Source organism: Maniola jurtina, chromosome 13 (assembly GCF_905333055.1).
Source record: "Maniola jurtina chromosome 13, ilManJurt1.1, whole genome shotgun sequence".
NCBI lineage: Eukaryota > Metazoa > Arthropoda > Insecta > Lepidoptera > Nymphalidae > Maniola > Maniola jurtina.
Genome location: NC_060041.1, coordinates 10,078,967 through 10,099,948, shown reverse-complemented (window position 1 = coordinate 10,099,948; position 20,982 = coordinate 10,078,967). Strand labels below are relative to the sequence as shown.

Here is a 20,982-nt window from a genome sequence, read left to right as displayed (position 1 = left end):
TTTCATTGATCATGCTCTTGGCGTCGTTTGTGTTCCTTTCGCTATATAGGTCTTTGTAAAAAGCTGTCGCTAATTTGAGAATGTCTTTGCGGTTTTGAATTGTCTTGGTAGAGTTTTTCAGGCTGGTTATCCAAGTTTTATGAGATTTAAGTTCTTTATATGCTTTTTTCATGCTACCAGTCCGTAATAAGTGTTTTTCTATTATCTTGTGTCTATGCTCTCCATAATCCATTTTTAAATATTTGCTGGAGAGTTTGTATAAAGCACTTAACTCGTTTTTCATAGCTCTTGTTTTTGGCTTTGTCTTTTGTAGCTCATGTTTCCTTTTGAGTAAATTTATGGTGCGGTCTTGTATAATTTCATTTTTAAGTTGGCTAGATGGTATGTGTGCATATGTCTGGCTTGAGGTTATCGCATGGATTATTTTTTCGTAAAATACTTGAATCGAATCTTCCTGACAGGCCATCAACATGTCAATGTCGTTATTAAGATGTTCTTTATATCTAGATATTTCTTCTTCTCGTAGTAGTAAGCTCTTTGGTACATTACTAAAACTTCTTCTAGATTTCTTAGGTATTTGGAACCTTAGAGTCGCTCTGACTAGTCTATGGTCTGAAGAAAATAACAGGTTGATTATTTCAATGTTGCTAATACTATTCTTTATATTTGATAAAATAAAATCTATTTCATTTTTCGTAGAGTCATCAGGCGATCTCCAAGTCCATTTTTGTTTGTCTTTTTTCTTGAAAAATGTGTTCAGAATAGGGAGGTTGTTTTCGTAGGCAAAATCTATTAACATTTCTCCTCTATTGTTTCTGGTACCGTATCCATATTTATTCATAATTAGTTTTTCGCCAGGCCTTGCTCTACCTATTTTCGCGTTAAAGTCGCCTATGACCATTACATTTTTTTCCGAGATAGAGAGGGCTGTATTTATAGTTTCATAGAACTCTACGATGTCTTCATCACAAGCAGCCTCTGTTGGGGCGTATACTTGTATGATTGAAAGTTTTAATTTGTCAATGGAAAGGTTCAAGATCGCCACTCTTTCTGATAGTCCATTGAAGCTTGTGATATACTTTTTAAGGTATTTCTTTACAATAAAGCCGACTCCATGTAAGCCAGGTGTGTTGCCTATGTAGTATAATATAAAATTTTCATATTCTTCTATTGTATTTCCTAGGCGTTTAACTTCGGAAAGACCTATCACGTCGAATTTTATTTTCTTTAAAGCTGTGTCCAGCTCTATCAGGCGTTCATATGAAGAGAGACTGCGAACGTTGTAGGTAGCAATGTAGAGAGTATTGGTTTCCGGTTTTGGTTCATTTCCGGTTGATCCTGTATTAAGTACATTATATTAGACAAACTGCAGATCGGATAAAGCCATCATGTAAATTGGACGATATACTTGCTGATGATGTGTGGATCCCAATTAAACAGGTACAATTGATATTATATTTCAAGATGATCGTTCGGCTATGTTTGTGTGAGTGCACGGGTACAGATTGTTATATTGTGCGTGGAGCTCAGTATCGACGGTGACAAGGTTTACGTTACGCACACAAATGCATTAACGCTTATATGTACACTCACTACTACAACCCAGGCTTACCGGTCATTGTGAAATAGAACATCTATAACTGGATTTGACTTATGTCCTAGAGAGAAATAACACAAAATAATTACCAAAAACATTTATTTTTCAAATAAAAAAGGTGCTTAAAGGCATATAGATAGGCAAGTTGGTGCTGGTGCTGCATAATATGCTGGGGGGGCTAAAGCACATGGAGCCGGTGCTGCGGCAGCGTACGCATAAGTGGCTGGTGCTGGAGCAGCGTACGCACAAGGCGCCGGTGCGGGCGCAGCGTACGCACAAGGCGCCGGTGCGGGGGCAGCGTAAGCACAAGGGGCTGGTGCCGGCGCAGCGTACGCACAAGGGGCCGGTGCTGGAGCAGCATAAACCAACGGCGCTGGGGCTGGACAAGCACAAGGTGCTGGTGCTGGACAAGCACAAGGTGCTGGTGCTGGACAAGCACAAGGTGCTGGTGCTGGGGTAGCGTAAACCAAGGGCGCTGGGGCCGGTATCGCACAAGGGGCTGCCGGCAAAACTAACGGTGCTGCCGGACAAGGCAACGGGGCTGCACCTAACAAAGGCGCTGCGGCCGTCAACGCAGAAGTCAACACGGTTGGCAATGCTGCTTCCAATATCGGTGGTAGTGTAGCAGCGATCGACGAAGATAGTGTGGACGCTAGAATAGGTGTCAACGCGGGTAGATTCACCGAAGGTGCGTAAGCGGGGCACGGGGCGGGGAGAGCTAGAGGTGTGGATGGTAAGAGCGGTGGTAGAAGCAGGTCTATCGCCGGTGGTGACAATGTCGGGCACGCTGGCAGGCATACTGATAATGCTTGCTGTGGAGAAAAAAAAAAATATTAACATCTTGTAAGGCCGACGATTTTTATCAGTCCTAGCACAGGCTACGTTCTATTTGAGCTGCAAATTGTAAAGACCAGTCTGTTTTTATCTAGTGCTCTGGTCTATAAAATGTGGTGTTGTTCACTTTTCATTAAGTGTATACCTAGTTACTTAGGTAAATAAAAAAATAAAATGGTTCTCTTAACCGACTTGCGGCCACGGCAGACAATCTTGCAGCCAACTGGTGATAATGATGGAGTCCTTCTATTCACCTGTGGAACTTCGGGCTGCAGCAGTTGCACTCTCTCGAGTCCCATTGAACGGCAATCCGACACGACCGGAAAACAATTAGGCGCAGGACTAACGACTTTACGCGCTCTGCGAGGCACAGCGGTGTCAAACCGTCAACTTACCAACTCTGAACTTCTACTGAGAATTTCTTGATAGAAATTTCCAACTATTTTTTGGCATTACGCCGTACTTTATGATCCGCCGTAGCAAAATAACCTAGTCACTAGACTAACATAATTATGTATATCACTTGCTTTAACGGCAAAAAATATATCGTCAAGTAACATGCATACTTGAGAGTTCTCCATTATGTTCTGAACGGAGTGTGAAGTCTGCCAATCTAAACTTAGTCAGCGTGATCTACGGTCAGAACCCTTCTCATTCCCAGAGAGCCGTGTTCAGTATTGGACCGTCGCCGGCGATAGGTTGATGATGATGAGCATAATGTATAGTAAAAATAAAAATTGTTAAAGAAATCTCACCTGCAGCACAGAAAATACACAGATGAGAATCAAACTCTTCATCTCGTCGCTCTTTGTATGCGCGTACGCAGGCTGCGCGGTGCCCTATATTGCAGTGCTATCTCACCCATTTTGTAAGCGTGTACCAATTTCTGTGACACAGCGTTACATATTTCTGAACAATTAGGAAAGTTATTGGTTTTGAAATGTTTTGATAGATAGTACCTACCTACTTAGAACTTTGTTAAACTAAGTAGGTACATGGGTACGAATTTTGTTATCAATTTCAATTTCGTTGGAGTAAAATTATATTACGTGTGAGTTGCGACAACAGATAAGAACATTTCATTTTTAACGATTTCTATTGCCTTTGGAATCAAATCATAGTGACATATTTTCGGCTAATTACATCCACACCGACCAAGCTCATCTTATTCGGATTCTGTGTAGGTACCTTTTCATTTTCATCGAAAATTTTCAAATCCGTGATCACGGCACTTTCAGGATTGGTGGCTCCCCGCCTATCAGAAGTTGTGTCAGTGATGCATCAGAAAGTCACTATGCTCAATACTCATATTATTTTGTACTAGATGTCACAAACCGGGTACCTAATAATGACGGAGCGAACGTACGCTTCTGATATTCGCAGAATTAGTGTGACAGAGTGGCTTATATATTAGTTACTAGCCGATACCCGCGTGGATTTAGGTTTTATGAAATCCCGTGGGAACTCTTTGATTTTCTGGGATAAAAAGTAGCCTATTTGCTAATCCAGGATATTATCTATCCATTCCAAATTTCAGCCAAATCCGTCAAGTAGTTTTTGCGTGAAGGAGTAACAAACACATACACACAAACTTTCGCCTTTATAATATTAGTGTGATGTGCACATTTTAGTCATTCAGGATTTTTTTACAATCTGGGTTGGGGTAGGTAAACTAAGATTCGTCAAAATGAAACTCAAATTAACGGCATCCGTACAATGTTTATTTATTAAATTATTTATTTATGTATAAGTTACCGCTTAACGAATTATCGAAACACCCTCGCTACCGACGACACTTTATATCAATCTATAGTCCTATTGGTGTTTTAATTTTTGTCATTAAAAATAAATTCATTTAAAATAAATTCAAAATTCAAAATCAATAAATCCATAATAATTGTAAATTAAAAACTGTTGATATGCTTGTATTTTAATTTTAATAAACAGTAGTCCGATAAGAATATAAAACAATAAAAAATCATAACAAATCCCCTAATCAATAATATGCTAAAGACAATATCTAAAAAGCAAGTTTGTCAAGTTTGTAAAAATAAGTTTTGTAGTTTTTTTTAAATCAGATCGTATTCACTTTTTACAATGTAATTTGTGTCGACGGCAGAAAGGGACTTTTCATTTCTTATGTAAGCTTTAAGGGTGGCTTATCTATGCAATATATAGCGTTCTTTGCTTTAATCTGTGACCCACATCATCGGAATACGGAGTATGCAATGTGTGGAACTGTTAAAGTAACTTCTAATTCTCACTAAATCACGATAATGTCGTCCCAAAATAAAACTAACCAAAAAAATATTTCTTACTTAAAAAATGAACAGTCCCAAATAACGATTACATCTAGTTTACACTACAATATACAACAGCTTTTAAAATCGCGTCATTCTATGAGTAAGTGAAATTTTTATTATACATGTTTTGGTCTTTCTGTCCCTCTCTCTAGTAGTTTAAAGCTCCTACGTGCGAAAGAGATGATATATAATTTTAGTAGCTTGCTTCAAGTCTATTTGTGAACATGAGAGGAACAGAAAAACTAACTCAGGCTCAAATCTTATCCTCACGTGTGTGAGAACGGTTAATTTTACATCATGATTTGATTACCAATAAATAATTAATATTAACGCAACGATTATAATTAACTAGCGACCCGCTCCGGCTTCACATGTCTGCAAAGTAGACACTAATGTGGTATCAGTGTGGTTATTTTGTTATATTTCAAAATGATAAGATAGCATTTTCAACTAAAGTTCCAAGTCGGCTTGATTTCTTCCGACATCTTCGACATTAAGTCATCGTCAAGTTTTAACAAATTAACACAAAACTATATTAAACTATACATAATATAAACCTTCCTCTTGAATCGCTCTATCTATTGATGTAAACCGCATTAAAATCCGTTGCGTACTTTAAAAAATCTAAGCGTAAGGTATTTTATTCCAACGCAGGGAGGAACGATCAGCGACTATGAAGTTTGGATCATGGTGGCTTTGGCAGATAACAAAGACGTATAAAGTCTAATATTTTATGTTTTCTTCGGAATAGTATTAGAAATGACGTCATGCATTGCCAGACACTTAGTATCGTGCCAACTGCCAACCCCCTGCCAGACACCCTTGAATTTTAATATGTCTTGGGTTAATTTTTTTTGTGGTGTCCAACACAAATTCTCGGTTTTCAGATTTTTCCCTTTACTCATAATTTTGCTGCTACTAAAAACTGCTAAATTTCATGATTCTAGGTCAAAGGGAAGTACCACATGCGTTTTGATTCCCTGAATTGGAGGTACAGTACTCAGCAGAAAATATTGTACGTTGACATTTAGAAAGAGATAACGGATTCGCAGAGCGTTGTCTCTGTCGTCGAGACCAACAAAACGACAAAATAGGTAGCCAACAAAACGTCAAATACAAGACAGAGACAACGTTAAGCCGATACCTATTTCTAATAGTCGATGTACCGATGTTTCTTGCCGGCTACCGTACCCTATTGGTTTCTTGAAAGACATGACACAGACAAAAGAGTAGTGAGTGGTATATAGGCTAAAATTAGCAATCAGTGTTAAGACGGTGGCGGCGATTCTTTACGCGAGGTAGGAGTAAGTGTCGAGGGTGCCGGGCGCTCGCTCCAGGTACTGTTTGTCTATGAGGGCCTCGATGCACTTCTTGATCATGGCGACGGAGGGCGCGAACGAGCCGCGCGCCTGCGATACCACTTCCTGTATTAGCTCCGTGTGGCGGAGTACCTGCATAGAAAATAAAGTTAAGCAGCACCAAAAACCGACTACTACCCGCGAACTGCCGATAGATAGAGATAGATAATATAGGAAAATGTTTTTTCTGCTGGTCGTTGAATTTTAGGATTGTACTGCATTTATATTTATGAACTTAGAATTTTTTCCTCTTTCATTTGATATCCCACTCGATACAATAGCAGAAATAAATTTTTGGAGACCCCCCCCGCCTTTTTAGATGTAGCATCCTGAGGTCGATTTTTTCCGTTTAAAATGTAGCATATCTCACCCGGATCTTAATAACGAATCGATTGACAACTCATTCATCAAAATTGGCCCCGTAATTTAGGCGCTACGATGGAACAAACAGAATCTGATACAACATGCATACATACATAAATTGCTAAAATCATAACCCTTCGTTTTGGCTTTGCCATAATCTGGTAATAAAGACTATTAAACTAATGATTCCATGTTTATTTCATAATTTAACGACATATAATCACAATGTAAATAACACGATTAACACGATGATTATGAATTATCGATATTTCGATCCAGTTGGGTAAGTTGGGTAAGTTGGGTAAGCTGGCGTTACGGACAAGTTCAATGTGGAAGTAGGCTTGCATCAGGGATCGGTTTTAAGTCCTTATTTGTTTGTCCTGGTAATGGATGCTCTGACGTCAAACATACAGGAACAAGCACCCTGGTGCATGCTGTTTGCCGACGACATTGTGCTTGTCGGAGAAGATGCGGCCGACGTCCAGAGCAGACTGCGTAGATGGCAAGAGAAATTGGAGAGTGTTGGCCTGAGGATCAGCCGAACGAAGACAGAACATCTGTTCTGTGACTTCGGTGGCCCCTCCAGTTTCTCTGATATCTCTTTGGATGGCGTAACTCTACCGGTCTGCTCCAATTTCCGGTACCTCGGTTCGCTCTTCCAAAGTGACGGTAGCATTGATCGAGACGTGAACAATAGAATGAATGCGGGATGGATGAAATGGCGACAGGTCTCAGGTGTTATATGCGACCCGAAAATGCCCCTTAAACTTAAGGGGAAAATTTACAAAACTGTCGTTAGACCTGTCACATTGTATGGTTCAGAATGTTGGGCGGTAAAAGGGAAGGATGAAAGACGAGTACATGCGACCGAAATGCGAATGTTGAGATGGATGTGTGGTGTGACAAGAATGGATATGATAAGGAATGAATATATAAGGGGAAGTTTAAAAGTAGCACCAGTGGTAGAAAAAATGAGGAGTAATAGGCTGGCATGGTATGGGCATGTAATGCGGAGGGAAGAGAGTCATATCACTAGAAGAATGTTAAATATGCATGTGGATGGAGAAAAGAGAAGAGGACGACCAAAGAAAAGGTGGATGGATTGCGTGAAAGAGGATATGCGTATAAAAGGGGTAGATGATAAGTTGATGGATGACAGAAGAGAGTGGAAGAGGAAGACATGTTGTGCCGACCCCACGTAGCATGGGATAAGGGCTGGAAGAAGAAGAGGGTAAGTCGGGTCCACGACGGGACTGTAGTGATGCAAAAGATGAAGTTCCAGCGGTTATTACGTTATGTTACGTTATTTTTAACCGACTTCCAAAAAATTAGGAGGTTCTCAATTCGTCGAAATCTTTTTTATTTTATTTCTTTTTACACCGAGTTAGTTTGCCCACGTCAGAAAGCCGTTTCCATAGCCTATTTTTAATTCCTGCCAGTATACGCGAAGCCTCGTTTGTGCGCGTGCTTTTTGAATTTTTGTTCCAAGCTGGATAACTATGAGATGGCGATGGGTACTAACCTTCCTCTGTTTCATGATGCGGACGAGCGCGGCTTGGAGGTACATCTTTCTGTCGTCGTCACAGTGCGCCGCCTCGCTGCTGCTTGTGCCGCTGCCCGAGCCCGAGCCGCCTCCTTGTAAAATCGTATTGGATGGAAACAGACGGCCACATAAATCACACCAATATTTGCGAAAGTTTGTTGTGTGTGTGTATGTTTGTTACTCCTTCACGCAAAAACTATTAGACGGATTTGGCTGAAATTTGGAACGGAGATAGATAATATCCTGGATTAGCACATAGGCTACATTTATCCCGCAAAATCAAAGAGTTCCCACGGGATTTCGAAAACCTAAATCCACGCGGACGAAGTCGCGGGCATCCTCTAGTAATAAACATTTCAAACCATATACAAAGAAGTCCATATTATACAAAGTTAGTGTGTTAGTAACAATAATTCCTTGTAATTATGTTATTAAAAAGTAAATAAATAAAGTAGACCGTGGCAACTTTAGTCGCCCGGTGGCCATAGCTACCCAATGTTTCGTTATTGGGCTTCCTACTCCTTAATGCATCCAGACTGCCGTTGTGACTACCTACGAACGACAAGGAAATTTTGCTCCAATTCCTGGCCTTCGTATCTCTAACTTATCGGAGTTATGAGAAATTAATTATCACTTGCCCACGGTGAAGAAAAACTTCGTGAGGAAACCAGAGAAATCTCAGGGATTATTACATAATGTTCTTAAAGGCGTGTGAAGTCTGCCAATCTGCACTTGGCCAGCGTGGTCAAGCCCTTCTCACACTACGAGAAGACTTGTTCTCTGTAGTAAGCCGGCGACGGATTGATGATGATGATGACTGCTAAAGTGCATTTTGAATGCAAAGAAAGTGTTATAAAGTGTGGTGCGCTTGTAGTAGGCGTGCTGGTCTAATAATATCGTTTAAAAAACATGAAAATCCTTTAACGATATTTTTGTTTCAACAACCTCCATTCCCGCTTTCATCTTAGACTGCATCATCACTTACCATCAAGTGAGATCGCAGTTAAGGGTTAACTTGTATCTGAGTAAGAAAAAGGTCAATATTGTTTCAATACCTTGGTTAGGCGGCGCCGCGGCGCATGTGAGTCTTATCCTAGTCCTTTTACAGGTGAAACTTAGATTCAAAGCCAATTCTCCTTCATCATCAGGGGACTCCAGATGAAGGTCTCCTTTTGCGGTGAGGAGGCCGGCGTCTAGAAGGGGCTTCACGTGTCTGGCCCAGGCTTCTTCTGAGACCTGGAGGGTCTCGCGGGCCTCCCGAGCTGATACCACGTCTGTGTTTTCGAACATTAGGAGGAGTGCGCACTGTGGGAAATATGAACACTTTTAGAGGAAGCCCGCACAGCGAATAAAAATCACACGATATTATTTTTTCGAAATTCTGTAACACTTGCATATGAGATGCTCGCATTGCGATTCAAAATTTGAGCGGAAAAAAACTGTGATTTCAAACAAATTGCTGTATTAAATTCGTGCGAATATTTTGTGCACTATGGAGTTCGCAGTGCGGGCAGGTGAAATTCCGTATGCTATTATTATTTAAGATAAGATTCATTTATTCAGTTGTTCTAAGCTCACGGCTGCTAATGATTTGTCACCATGCCACTCATTATAAAATTCTAAAAATTTCTCAAAGCCAAGTGGTAAAGCCACGCAAGCCGCCAGCCGCTAAAGGACGTTCTATAGAAAGCTTCGAATAGCCTAGCCGGCCGTTCCAACTGAGCCGATTGACCAACTAGGCTATGGTTCACTCACTGCCTAGTAAATATCTGTAAATACCTGTGGCGTGGTAGCGCTGAGGTGGTACATTCTCTGCGTGTATCGCGTGCGCAGCTCCCCTGTACACAGGTGGTGAAGCCACGCAAGCCGCCGGCCGCTAAACGACGCTCTATAGAAAGCTTCGAATAGCCTGGCTGGTCGCTCCAATTGAGCTGGTGGCGCTAGGGGCGCCATCGCTCCGCCCAGCGGCCACGCACCTGCCTGTAAAACCTACAAACAAATGATAAAATCTTTATGCATAGTGAGTTTTTCATGCTTGAATCTGTGTTTCTACCAATTACAACCGGGCATCTTTAAAACAAGAGTGAATAGGCATCTTCTAAGTAAGCTCATCCCATCTTAGGTCACATCATCACTTTCCATCAGGTGTGATTGTGGTCAAGCGCATACCTATAATGAATTAAAAAAAAAAGTTGCCAGCGATGAAGACCAGCAGGAACCGTCAAGAGATGATTTGGAACCACTTCCCCCACTTCAGCACCCCTTGCGCCTTTGTAAAACTTCAAAACTAGTTGGATTTGAAAAACAGAAGGGCCTATCATCTAAGATAGTTGGTTCAAGCCTCAAAATTATGCTTAACATAAGCGACAATCCCGTCATTTTGCTATTTTTTTTTGTATAAAATAAACTATGTTAATTTGTATGAGATAGCAATCGTTGTATGAGGCGGGGGAGGCCCCACACACCCGCAGCGGGTTAGAGCGGGGGCTGTGCGGGTGTGCGGGGCGTCCCCAGCCCGGTTGCTATCTCAACCTGTCGCGCACTATATAAACCTATTAATATGTTACCTGTATAAAGAACCCTGTATTAGTGGTGAGGTTGTTATCCCGCAGATGCTGCTGGAACTTCGCGTTGAGGTCCGCAGAAACCGCCACGTCCGTGAACATGCGGTGCAGCTTGTTCGTGAACTCGTACCCGCACGCTGCCTTCAGTCGGTTTATCATTGCCTCTTCCTAAACATACACAAAATCATGATAAAGAAAAATAAAGTATCCTAATCAACATTTTGGGATAATATACCTACTTACTAGCATAAGTGGCTTTTGCCTTGCAGTTTTACAAAAAAAAAAAATTGATTTTCGAGCTCCAATATCTTATTTTTATGTGGAAATAAGTAAATAGCAATCGCAGAGTTAGCAACGCGTCGCGATATCGCGCGAGCTCTTAGAAGCTCGTCACTATGTCGCGCGACGTTTTAGCAGCACGTCGCTGTATCGCGCGACATTTGAGCAGTGCGTCGCGGTATCGCGCGACGTTTCAGATTCGCACCTATGTATCGCGCGACGTTTTCGAAGTGCGTCGCTATATTGCGCATCAATAAATATCGAATGTGATTACCTGTTCCATAGACGCAGACAACTGATGTATTAGTCTTCTAGCCAGTGCTCTCGCGTAATGTTTCTGGAACACGTCTTTGTCGTCGACGTATTTGAACACGACGATCGCAGCCGCGAGTTTATCGTCCGCTTCCGTGTCGGCCCCGCGACGCCTCAGCAGCGCGTCGCAGTATCGCGCGACTAATTCCGGAGCGCGGGCGCAAGATTCGCCCGCCCACCGGCGGTTTACTACTGCGCTACACGCCTGCAAGAGGAAAATGTATTGAAATAATAGATAGATAGAAAATTTATTGCACACAAAACATGAAATAATCAAAACAAAAAAAAGACACTAAAAACAATGTATGCAAAGGCGGCCTTATTGCTCAGAGCAATAATATCCACCAGGCAACCTTTGATGAATGAAGAAACTAGGTGTATATCATGTTGGGTAGAATCAGGCGTCTTTTTGCGGAAGTCCATGATACAGGAGGAATAATAAGCTTAATTTGCTATAATCTGCCAAAACAGACGAATCTGTATGGTACAACGAAGCCTCATGCAGCATGCGATACGAGTATGTCGGTGACTCAGAATGATTGGCGTCCATTTTGTCTTTGTCATTTGTATGGGATTACGTAACAGAGAGAGCGATATACTAACTTATCTCTCTCTGAGTGTAGATAAAGTATAGTCGAATTGGGCACTTACTTTGTCCAGCGCCCCAACAAAGGGTTGTGCTCCACCAAACACGTCAGCGAAAAGCACGCTGTATTTGTTATGTAGAGACAGCATCGCTTGAACGAAGTGTGAGTGTGCCTGTAGAGAAATGAAATTAATTAATTTATTTCATCAAAGAAGAAAGTACACAAAATGGGGAAAAAATAAGTACAGGTTTATATGAAATAGTACATATTTGATTTTTTAAGTCTTAAATCAATTATTAATCTTTTAGGGCCGATGATTTTTAGTGCATGCATTCGTTTCAAGTCATCTTGTCTCTTAATATGTACTATTCATCTGCTACTAACCTCGTCTTTGGGATGATCAGCCTCCAATAAGGCGATTCCATCCCTGACGGCTTGCTGGTGAGCGGCATCCACCAAAGGTCTCAAGGCATTAGGTCCCAACGGCTTGAGTAGTGCATACATTCGCCTCAAGTCGTCCTGTCTGCCAGTACTGCCCGCACTAGCTTCTTTGAGAAGTCGATCTATATCTGCGTGTAGGGCGGGTAAGTGTGCTTCGACGCATGCTTGCTCGTAACATGCTCTGACGGCCTCTATTGAAGACGTGTGGAGAAATCGCCTTGCTAATGTTATTTCGCGTTCGAGACCTAGGTGGCAACGGAATTATTATAATTTTCTTAACTTAAAACATTATTAGACTAAGGGCCTGTTTCACAATCACCAGATAAATTTTATCTAGCAAGTAAATTTTGTTGTGACAGTTTTTGTATTGGGAATCTGTCAAAATATCAAATTTATTTGTTAGAAAAAGTTTATCTGGCGACTGTGAAACAGACTAACACTTTTAAATAAAGCACTCTTTTTTCGTTTCAAAGTGTTTTAACCATAGGATTAACGAATTTTGTAGCATAATTTCTACAGTAAATAATGAAAAGTTTAGTAGATAGTAAACCTCATAATATAAAAATTATTATTATAATAGGGAATAAAAATTAGGATCTCATTTATATTTGGTTAGAAAAAACATTAAAATTGTCTCAATAACACTCACCGTCGAGTACGTGTTTCATAAAGTGTGAGACGTCTCCCTCGGCGAGCAAGCTGGCGGCGCGGCGCGAGTGATGCGCGCCCGCGGCCGCGAGGAATGGCTCCAGTACTAGCTCCACGTACAGCGACAGTGGGGCACGGACCCTGAACGCCTGTGGGACAAATGTTATCATTTTTAACAGACTTCAAGACTGGCCAAGTGAGAGTCAGACTCGCGCACCGAGGGTTCCGTACTACAACATTTTGCACGATAATTCAAAAACAATTTTGTTACTTATAAAAAAAATAAATAAAAATCTGTTTTAGAAATACACCCTACAATACCTGTACGTGCACGGTGCTGTGTATGGCGCTGCGCAGCGTGTCAGCCGTGGAGGGGTCGGGCGAGGCGTCCCGCGCCGCGTTCAGCGCCGCCACCAGCCGCGAGCTGAGCGCGGTGGCGAGCGGCCGCACTAGCACGCGCTCCCACGTCACTAGCCCTAGCTCGCCTACCTAGTGACGTAATATAATAATAATACACTACATTAGAAAGTGACGTCCATTTTAATCTCCGGGATGGCCTACATGTTTTCCTAAATGCATATACACGGTGAAAATTTAGTGGTTCGAGAGCCGTGGCGAAGTGAATTGCCTCAAGCAGTACTATCCATTTCGACCATTCATATTAACCCTAGTATTAAAATAAAAAAAAATTGAATCGAGAAATTATTGTTTGGGAAAATTCGCGAACCAGTAGTAGATAGATAGATAGATAGATAGAAACTCTTTATTGCACACAAAAACACATATAAGGATAACAACACAGTAAGAAGAAAACAGAAAAAAAACAATTGTGTGCAAAGGCGGCCTTATTGCTTGGAGCAATCTCTACCAGGCAACCTTTGCTGAAAGGAGAAGTTCTAGGAAGGAGGTTGGATAGTACCAAGTCGCAAGGATTTTTTTACAAAGATTTATATATATACTAATAAACATAAAAAAGTAATTATATATATATAATATATAAATATATATGTATATGCTATATATGACAATATAGTTACTTGCATATAATATAAAAGGGATACATATAATATAAAAAATAATAATATAATAAATAAAAACAATATTTAAACTATTATGGCATAGATAAGTAGAATTCTTTCAAACGATTTTTAAAAATGGGCAGGGATTTCGAACTTCGAATATTCTTGGGGAGGTCATTCCACAGTTGTACTGCATGTACCGTAAAGGACCTCCCGTAGAATTTTGTGTAATTTCTTGGGGTTTGGAGCTTGTTATCCGAGCAAGAGCGCAACTTCATGTGGCGATCAGCAGCACCGAGGAAAGTGAAGCGATCTTTAAGGTAGGGAGGAGTGTGAGGCTCATAGAGAATAGAAAAGAGTAGAATGAGGACGTGGAAATTTCGTCGCCGTCTAATTGGCAACCACTTGAGACGAGAACGGTATTCGCTGACATGGTCAAATTTTCTCAAGCCAAAGACAAATCGAATACAAAGATTTTGCAACCGTTCCAGCTTGTTTAGTAACTCCTCGTTCAAATCCGTATAGCTGCTATCGGCATAATCAAGAATGGGTAAGAGCAGAGATTCAGCCAAGGATATTTTTGTTTTGATTGGGAGGAGATTCTTCCATCTTTTAAGGGAGCCGACAGCAGCGAAAAGGCGTCTGCTTACATAATTGATATGCGGAATCCAGGAGAATGACGAGTCAATAAACAAGCCGAGATTCTTGACAGTATGACTGAAAGGCAATGTCGAGTTATTCAGCACAATCGAACCTACAGAATTGGGATCGATTTTACAGGTTAGCAGTAGTAGTAGGTCGCTTTCTCTCGGAGTGGCGCGCGCGCTTGCACTCGGAGCGGCGCGGGCCCCGGCACTCAGAGCGCATGCGTATTCGCCGCCTACTACTAATGTTTCTCACAGATTCGAGTTTGTGTCGAAATATTTTTTTATCAAATAATTAAAGTGCTTAGTTTTCCAAAACAAACAATTTTAGTTGATAGTATTGCTTAAGGGTAGTTCATATAGCCCTGGCTCTAAAACCATTAAATTTTCACCGTGTATGTATCATTTCCGAGAGTTTCTGGGGAACTAATCAGGAAAATGTCGTCCATTTCGAAGTCCAAGATGGCCGACGTGATTTCTTTTAAAGCAATCGATATTTTTTGGGGTGCTGATAACGAAAATTGTATACAATCCAAATTCTAGATAGCTGACTTTTTTGTAAAGAAATGGAACATGGGTGTATTCTTCAGGGTGCTGACTGCTGACTACGACATCTTCGAATTAAACACACTAACGAGCTTGTAATGGATATAAACACAGAAAGTAACATTATAATCGCTCCTTCCGCATAAGCAACTATATTTTCCAAAAATTATCGGAGCGATCTTTCTCTACATGAGTCCTATTGTGTATATTGTGGTTAGGTGATAGGTCTAGTTTGTTTCTCGAGTTGAAATCTGTAAAGCGGACTTTGACTTTGCTTAGACTTCAGTTTCAGTTAAAACGAGACAGATTTATGCCATCGGTATAACGCTGTCTCGTTTTAAGAGTGTCTCAAGCCTGAGCAAAGTCAAAGTGCGCTCTATAGAGATCTATAGATCTCAGCCTTAGAACTATGGATCTATTATGTGTACATAGTACATACCTCTAAATGTCTGGACTCATGTTCGGGACAACTGACTGTCGCCGAAGAGCCGTATATTATCTCCGCGTCTGAAACCTGGCACATGTTCTGGTTACTTCAATAAACATTTTTTTGGGCATAAAATGGAGTGGGTCCAAGTCGTTTTCATAAAAAGTTAAACTGAGTATTATGTACTTTGACATTATGGTTGAAAATTGTAAATAGACTGGTACTGGTTATGTTGGCAACAAAATTTTAGAGTATTCGCATCCTCTTCTTACTAATGTAATATGAAAAGGACAGACACATCTTAACAATTCTAAATTTAATTTAGAGCTGTCAAACCTCGTAACTTTAGTGGTCAGTAGCGAGCCTATTGTTTAAATTTATAGCGTGCATTAAAATTTAGAATCTTTAAAGTAAAATTCACGTTCCGTCTCTTATCAACAATATTAAAAGGAGGAAGACGCAGATACTCTAAATTTAGTTTAGAGAAAGATAACAGAATCGGCGCCACTGTCAGGTTATTATTAGAAATGATGTAAGATTTGTAGGTAGGTAGTTGTTTTAGATTAAATATCTTGATGAACCTGTATGTGTAGTGACTTGTCTCCACGCAAGTTTGATTTGAGAGGATATTTCAATTATTGGGTTAATATTTTTTTTTTTTTAAAAGAATATTAGCCATGGGTAATGACTAATATTCCCCTTTCCTCTCCAACTAAGCGTCAGGCTTGTGCTAGGAGTAGGTACGACAATAGTGCAACGGGCGGGGCTTGAACCGTCGACCTTCAAATAGTTCAATAATGCCTGCTTTACTATAGACATGGTATAAAATGTAGTGACTGACCTTCTGTCGTTTGATGTGTTGCAAGTTGAGGTAGGAATAGAGGGAGTTGAGGTAGGCCACGCCTTGGCTGTACTCGTGCCACGCTGTCACGTACCTAGTTCAATAATAAGGCAAAAAACGTAAAGTATCATAAATGGCCAATAATTGTTAATCGATTACAAATAGTACAATGATCGCAAAACACGTAGTCCAATCTGAATTTTTGATCAGTCCAAACTTTATAAATAACAAGTGTAAATTAAATAACACCCCCAAATAGTGTAGGTTACTGTAACTAGAAAAGAGCTGATAACTTTCAAACGGCTGAACCGATTTTCTTGGATTATAGCTAAGAACACTCTCGATCAAGCCACCTTTCAAACAAAAATAACTAAATTAAAATTGGTTCTTTAGTTTAGGAGCTATGATGCCACAGACAGATACACAGATACACACGTCAAACTTATAACACTCCTCTTTTTGGGTCAAGGGGGAAGTACCCTATAGGTTTTATTGACAGACGGAATGACAGGCAGACAGACAACGAAGTGATCCTATAAGGGTTCTTTTTTTCCTTTTGAGGTACAGAACCCTAAAAACTCATTAAGTTCGAAGATAAAAAAAGCGTAATATTTAACTAATTTCGAGGTATTATTAATTTCGGTCGTTATTACGCGATCTTGTACAAGAAATTAGTTAAAAAACATAATGCTGGCCCATTCTTATCTACCTGTTAAGTAGTCCATCATTATAATCGCTACTCTCCAATGGCGCGTTGCCTTGGACTTTCTGGAGCAAGCCGCCTACATGCTCTTCTAAAAAGTTCCTGAAAAAATAAAGATTCTTTTGAATTGAAATCGGAACGAATTGTTCGATGGTCTTTTGCCATACATAAAGATACTAGCCGATGCCCGCGACTTCGCCCGCGTGGATTTAGATTTTTTGAAATCCCGTAGGAACTCTTTGATTTTCCGGGATAAAAAGTAGCCTATGTGCTAATCCAGGATATTATCTATCTCCATTCTAAATTTCAGCCAAATCCGTCCAGTAGTTTTTGCGTGAAGTAGTAACAAACATACACACACACACACACACATACAAACTTTCGCCTTTATAATATTAGTGTGATATAAAATAACCTAGTTTCGTCGTAGAGGCGATCTGCAAGTGGTTCAGGATGCGCCACGCAAAGCGCGTAGACATCTGAAAATCGTGTGTTCCACACGCCTCGTTCCACCGCCCGAAGAGCTACCACGCCGGCCACCTGGAACATTACGTGCCCTTTATTTAATAAACATAGATTCAAATGTTTATTAAATACCTGGATTAGGCACTCGTAATACCTATTTGAAGCAAACCTATTAGTACGCGACTGGTTGAAATTGCAATCGGGGAGGACACCGCACACGCGCTAACCCGATGCGGGCGAGCGCGTGTGACGTGCGGGTGTGCGGGGCGTCCCCCCCCCTTCATACCCAGATTGCCATCTCAATCTGTCGCGGACTATACTTATTGCTATCGACTGCCGGGCGAGAGCGAGTCGGGTCCAATCTCTCACTCTAATTTGTTAGTTGAAGTGGGATAGTAGCGATAAGCAGGTATTTGCTTCAAGTAAGTATTGGAAGTGAAATCTCCATCCCTTCTCTCTCCTTCATGGAAAAAACGTCTAAAGAAATCAATAGTCGTCCAATGGAGACACTAAGACCAGCTGCATATCATCAGCTGTTAGGAAAGTTTGGATGCGCGCTAGAAAGCATTCTACTCATACATTTTGTAATACACCCAATAGACACTCTGCAGACTGTCATAATGTTGCCGGATTTGATGTACACTCATTCTTTCTGACATATATCTGATTGAATTTAGAATGGTGCAATTATTGAGGTTTCTTTGGATGCTCATTACCAAAATGATGTTTATTCTCGAAAAAAAAAAACCTCCATAATGTTCTTAAAGATGTGTGAACTCTACTAATCCACTTTACCAGCATGTTGGACTATGGCCTAAACCCTTCTCATTCTGAGAGCGACCCTGTGCTCAGTAGTGGGCCAGCGATGGATTGACGATGATGATGATGATTTGAGTTAGAGATTTCTAGTGTCCACGGACAAGCTAAAGTGACTATTATATTGTTTAAAAAGGGATGTATAGTTACTAACAGTTTCTTTGAGACTGGCCCAAGTCTCCTGGAAGTCCACATTCCTTGGCTTGAGAGACATCTCTTGTGTTTCCCTCATCAGTTCTTGTACCTGGAAATGTGGAAGAAGTTACTTCAAATTATAAGCAGCACACTTTTGATACATACTTGAAAAGTTTGTAAGCTGAATTGGACTAGTCTACAAAATTAAATTTAACAGGATGGCAAGAAAACTGAGACTATGACTGCATTTTCAAGATCTTTAATATTGGACTGACCTAGTTTTGTTTGAAAACACTCTTTTGAGGCTGTTTTAACACTATTTAAACCCCAATTTATCCCTTGAGTCTGTTGTTATTGAAAATAATAACAGGGATCGACCTTACCAGGGTTCGAGACACTGCAATTAAAATACATATATTTCAGTTAATATATTTGAGTGAATATATTTGAGTTTACAGAGGACTAGTTCAGTTCTGCTTGCCAACTTCTCAATAAGAAGTGAGTGTAATGCATTGTTAGTTGAGGATGGACACTCCATTTCACTTTCCATGTCCAGCCTATACGTATTGTATAAGAATTGAATACAAAAAATCTTGGTTTAGTCTAGTTGGACACTGGCTATAGCTTGTGTCCAATGTCCAATGGTCTTGGACTACAATTAGTAGTCCCTTAAAGACTAGTTATGAACTGGGACAGTCACAATAAATGCATATATTGTCAACCATGTTTAATTTTGTTACAATGATTCAAAGGAAACATTTTTTATGAGCTATAATTATTGTATTTGGAGCCAAGATTTCCAGTTGACTGACCAGTAATTAAGAATGACATTCAAAAAGGTCATTTAGTACTCAAGTACTTACCCTGATTTAACCAGAAGCAGGACAAAGTCATTGTTTTGTACAGTTTTTGATTATGGGACAAGTAATGTTTGTAAAGTGGCCAAAATATTATGTATATTCTGTAACACTGTATGATCTAAAGTTGCACTCAAGTAAAGCTTATCTGTGACTTAGTTGTAGTAGTAAACTTAGTCCAATTTTGAATCCCGAAATAATAACTACTTAAGTATGGTAAGGAATTTACTATTTTTATTACAGACCACACAAATAAAATAATAGTCTATTATTAGATTTCAGGAGGTTGATACAATAAGGCAATTTTATCAATATAGAGTAATCTCATAATCACAATGTTAAAGCTAGGGAGGTGTTTGAAGAATAGACTATGGTAGGACAATGGTAGGTAAGTGGGCTAGTATTAATTAATATGAATACAGATGTGGAGATCTTTTGCAGCTATGGTATGGGTTGATGGCTTTAATTAAGTTAGGTAATAATTTATATATATCAAGTGAATAGTTGAACAGGTATTCAGTGATTACCTACTTGCATAGTTTAAAAAAGAAGTAGGTATATATCTAAGAAAAATACTTAATTGTTTTCAGAATGAGAGATTTTGTCTGTAAATAAGTCATTAACATTAGTATAAGTAATGCTAATTAAGTTTTTACTTGTAGAGATTTATTAAAAATAAACCAGGTAAGTATGTTGTTTGGAGTGTCATTATTATCACAACAAAAGAACGAAAACATTAGTATGAACCACTGCATCAATGATAAATAATCAGTGCCATGCAAATAACCTATCAGAAAATTATAGGCATTTGGAATATTGGCAAATCAAGTACATGGTGGAGGTTTCCAAGACAGGCCGTGGATCAGGCAGCCTGGCTCGCGCTCAGCAACAAACTTGGCATCGTGACAACAACGAAACAAATCGGGAATAAAGCGCCCTGACCAAAATTACTCAGCACTATCAATTCGACATAAAAATAATACGCCATAAACACAAATATAAAAATTCTGGCTGTGTACTCACTTCGATCCTATTTCTAGACAATAGTCGGCTTAGTTTCTAGATCACAATACGTTTTTAGCTTCGTAATTTGTTGAACTTATTCAAACGAAAATAATTCATGAAGTTTGCATTTTGCAAGTTGATTTCATTTGACAGTTGACAGTCCGGTAGTCACTAGTCTGTGACAACTGACAGTAATCTTCGTCAGTAACTTCGAGACTTCGTCTGTGTTGGTGTTAGCTGGCGGGCGTACTCTGCCTTTTTGAAGTGGTTTTTTTTTTTAAACTGACTGGAAAGCGTTATAAGGGGGTGCCGTGCGTATGTCGGCGGGCGCCGGCACAGACGGGGTCCATACTTGTATAGTTTATAACTAATTTGTTACAAATACCTACAAACTTGACATTGGCTAATCTTTGTAAAGCCAGACGAGAGAAAAAAAAAATATTTTTTATTTTGGCAACTGCGATTTTTTTTTGTTACGGATACAAGTATTTTGGTATTTTGATATCTTAGAATTTAAGAACCGTAGAGGGTAAGATTGGTACAATAACGCGGGTTTTAAGAATGCTAGAAGTAACTTTTGCATAGGTGGTTTTTGTAGTAGCTGTATTCTCAGAGCTTACACAAAAATAAATGATTATGGCCGTTTTCTAAATCGATTTTTGGGCTATGACAATGTTAATCCACCGTATTGGAAT

The 20,982-nt window shown here is 40.0% G+C and overlaps 2 protein-coding genes across 4 annotated transcripts; both read right to left on the bottom strand.

Annotated features, from left to right (window-relative positions):
* Positions 1-1,679: 1,679 nt before the first annotated feature.
* On the bottom strand, positions 1,680-3,318 carry LOC123870752 (skin secretory protein xP2-like). The gene is made up of 2 exons (XM_045914163.1): positions 3,187-3,318; positions 1,680-2,409 (listed from the first exon to the last, which is right to left on the bottom strand). Exons 1-2 carry the CDS (start codon positions 3,226-3,228, stop codon positions 1,720-1,722), a joined length of 732 nt encoding a protein of 243 aa, XP_045770119.1. The 5' UTR covers positions 3,229-3,318; the 3' UTR covers positions 1,680-1,719.
* Positions 3,319-5,587: 2,269 nt separating this feature from the next.
* Positions 5,588-20,452, bottom strand: LOC123870741 (cullin-2). 3 transcript variants are annotated; one of them, XM_045914139.1, is made up of 16 exons: positions 20,306-20,452; positions 18,445-18,534; positions 17,425-17,549; positions 17,016-17,111; positions 16,307-16,400; positions 15,478-15,552; positions 13,151-13,318; positions 12,831-12,978; positions 12,125-12,426; positions 11,805-11,912; positions 11,116-11,358; positions 10,566-10,730; positions 9,778-9,987; positions 9,054-9,303; positions 7,978-8,090; positions 5,588-6,185 (listed from the first exon to the last, which is right to left on the bottom strand). In XM_045914139.1, exons 2-16 carry the CDS (start codon positions 18,520-18,522, stop codon positions 6,024-6,026), a joined length of 2,337 nt encoding a protein of 778 aa, XP_045770095.1. In that variant the 5' UTR covers positions 18,523-18,534; positions 20,306-20,452; the 3' UTR covers positions 5,588-6,023. The 3 variants fall into 3 exon arrangements, with proteins under 3 accessions (XP_045770095.1, XP_045770096.1, XP_045770097.1); XM_045914140.1 differs by having other exon boundaries at positions 9,054-9,310; positions 9,785-9,987; XM_045914141.1 differs by lacking the exon at positions 20,306-20,452 and adding an exon at positions 20,070-20,282.
* Between the last annotated feature and the right edge of the window lie 530 nt (positions 20,453-20,982).

Excerpts from the sequence above, each read along its gene's own strand:
- LOC123870752 (XM_045914163.1), bottom strand. The coding sequence starts at position 3,228 with ATGAAGAGTTTGATTCTCATCTGTGTATTTTCTGTGCTGCAG. Across the intron at positions 2,410-3,186 it reads GTGTATTTTCTGTGCTGCAG|CAAGCATTATCAGTATGCCT; the intron begins GTGAGATTTCTT and ends TTTTCTCCACAG.
- LOC123870741 (XM_045914139.1), bottom strand. The coding sequence starts at position 18,522 with ATGAGGGAAACACAAGAGATGTCTCTCAAGCCAAGGAATGTGGACTTC. Across the intron at positions 16,401-17,015 it reads AATGATGGACTACTTAACAG|GTACGTGACAGCGTGGCACG; the intron begins GTAGATAAGAAT and ends TTATTGAACTAG. Across the intron at positions 6,186-7,977 it reads GCATCATGAAACAGAGGAAG|GTACTCCGCCACACGGAGCT; the intron begins GTTAGTACCCAT and ends TTTTCTATGCAG.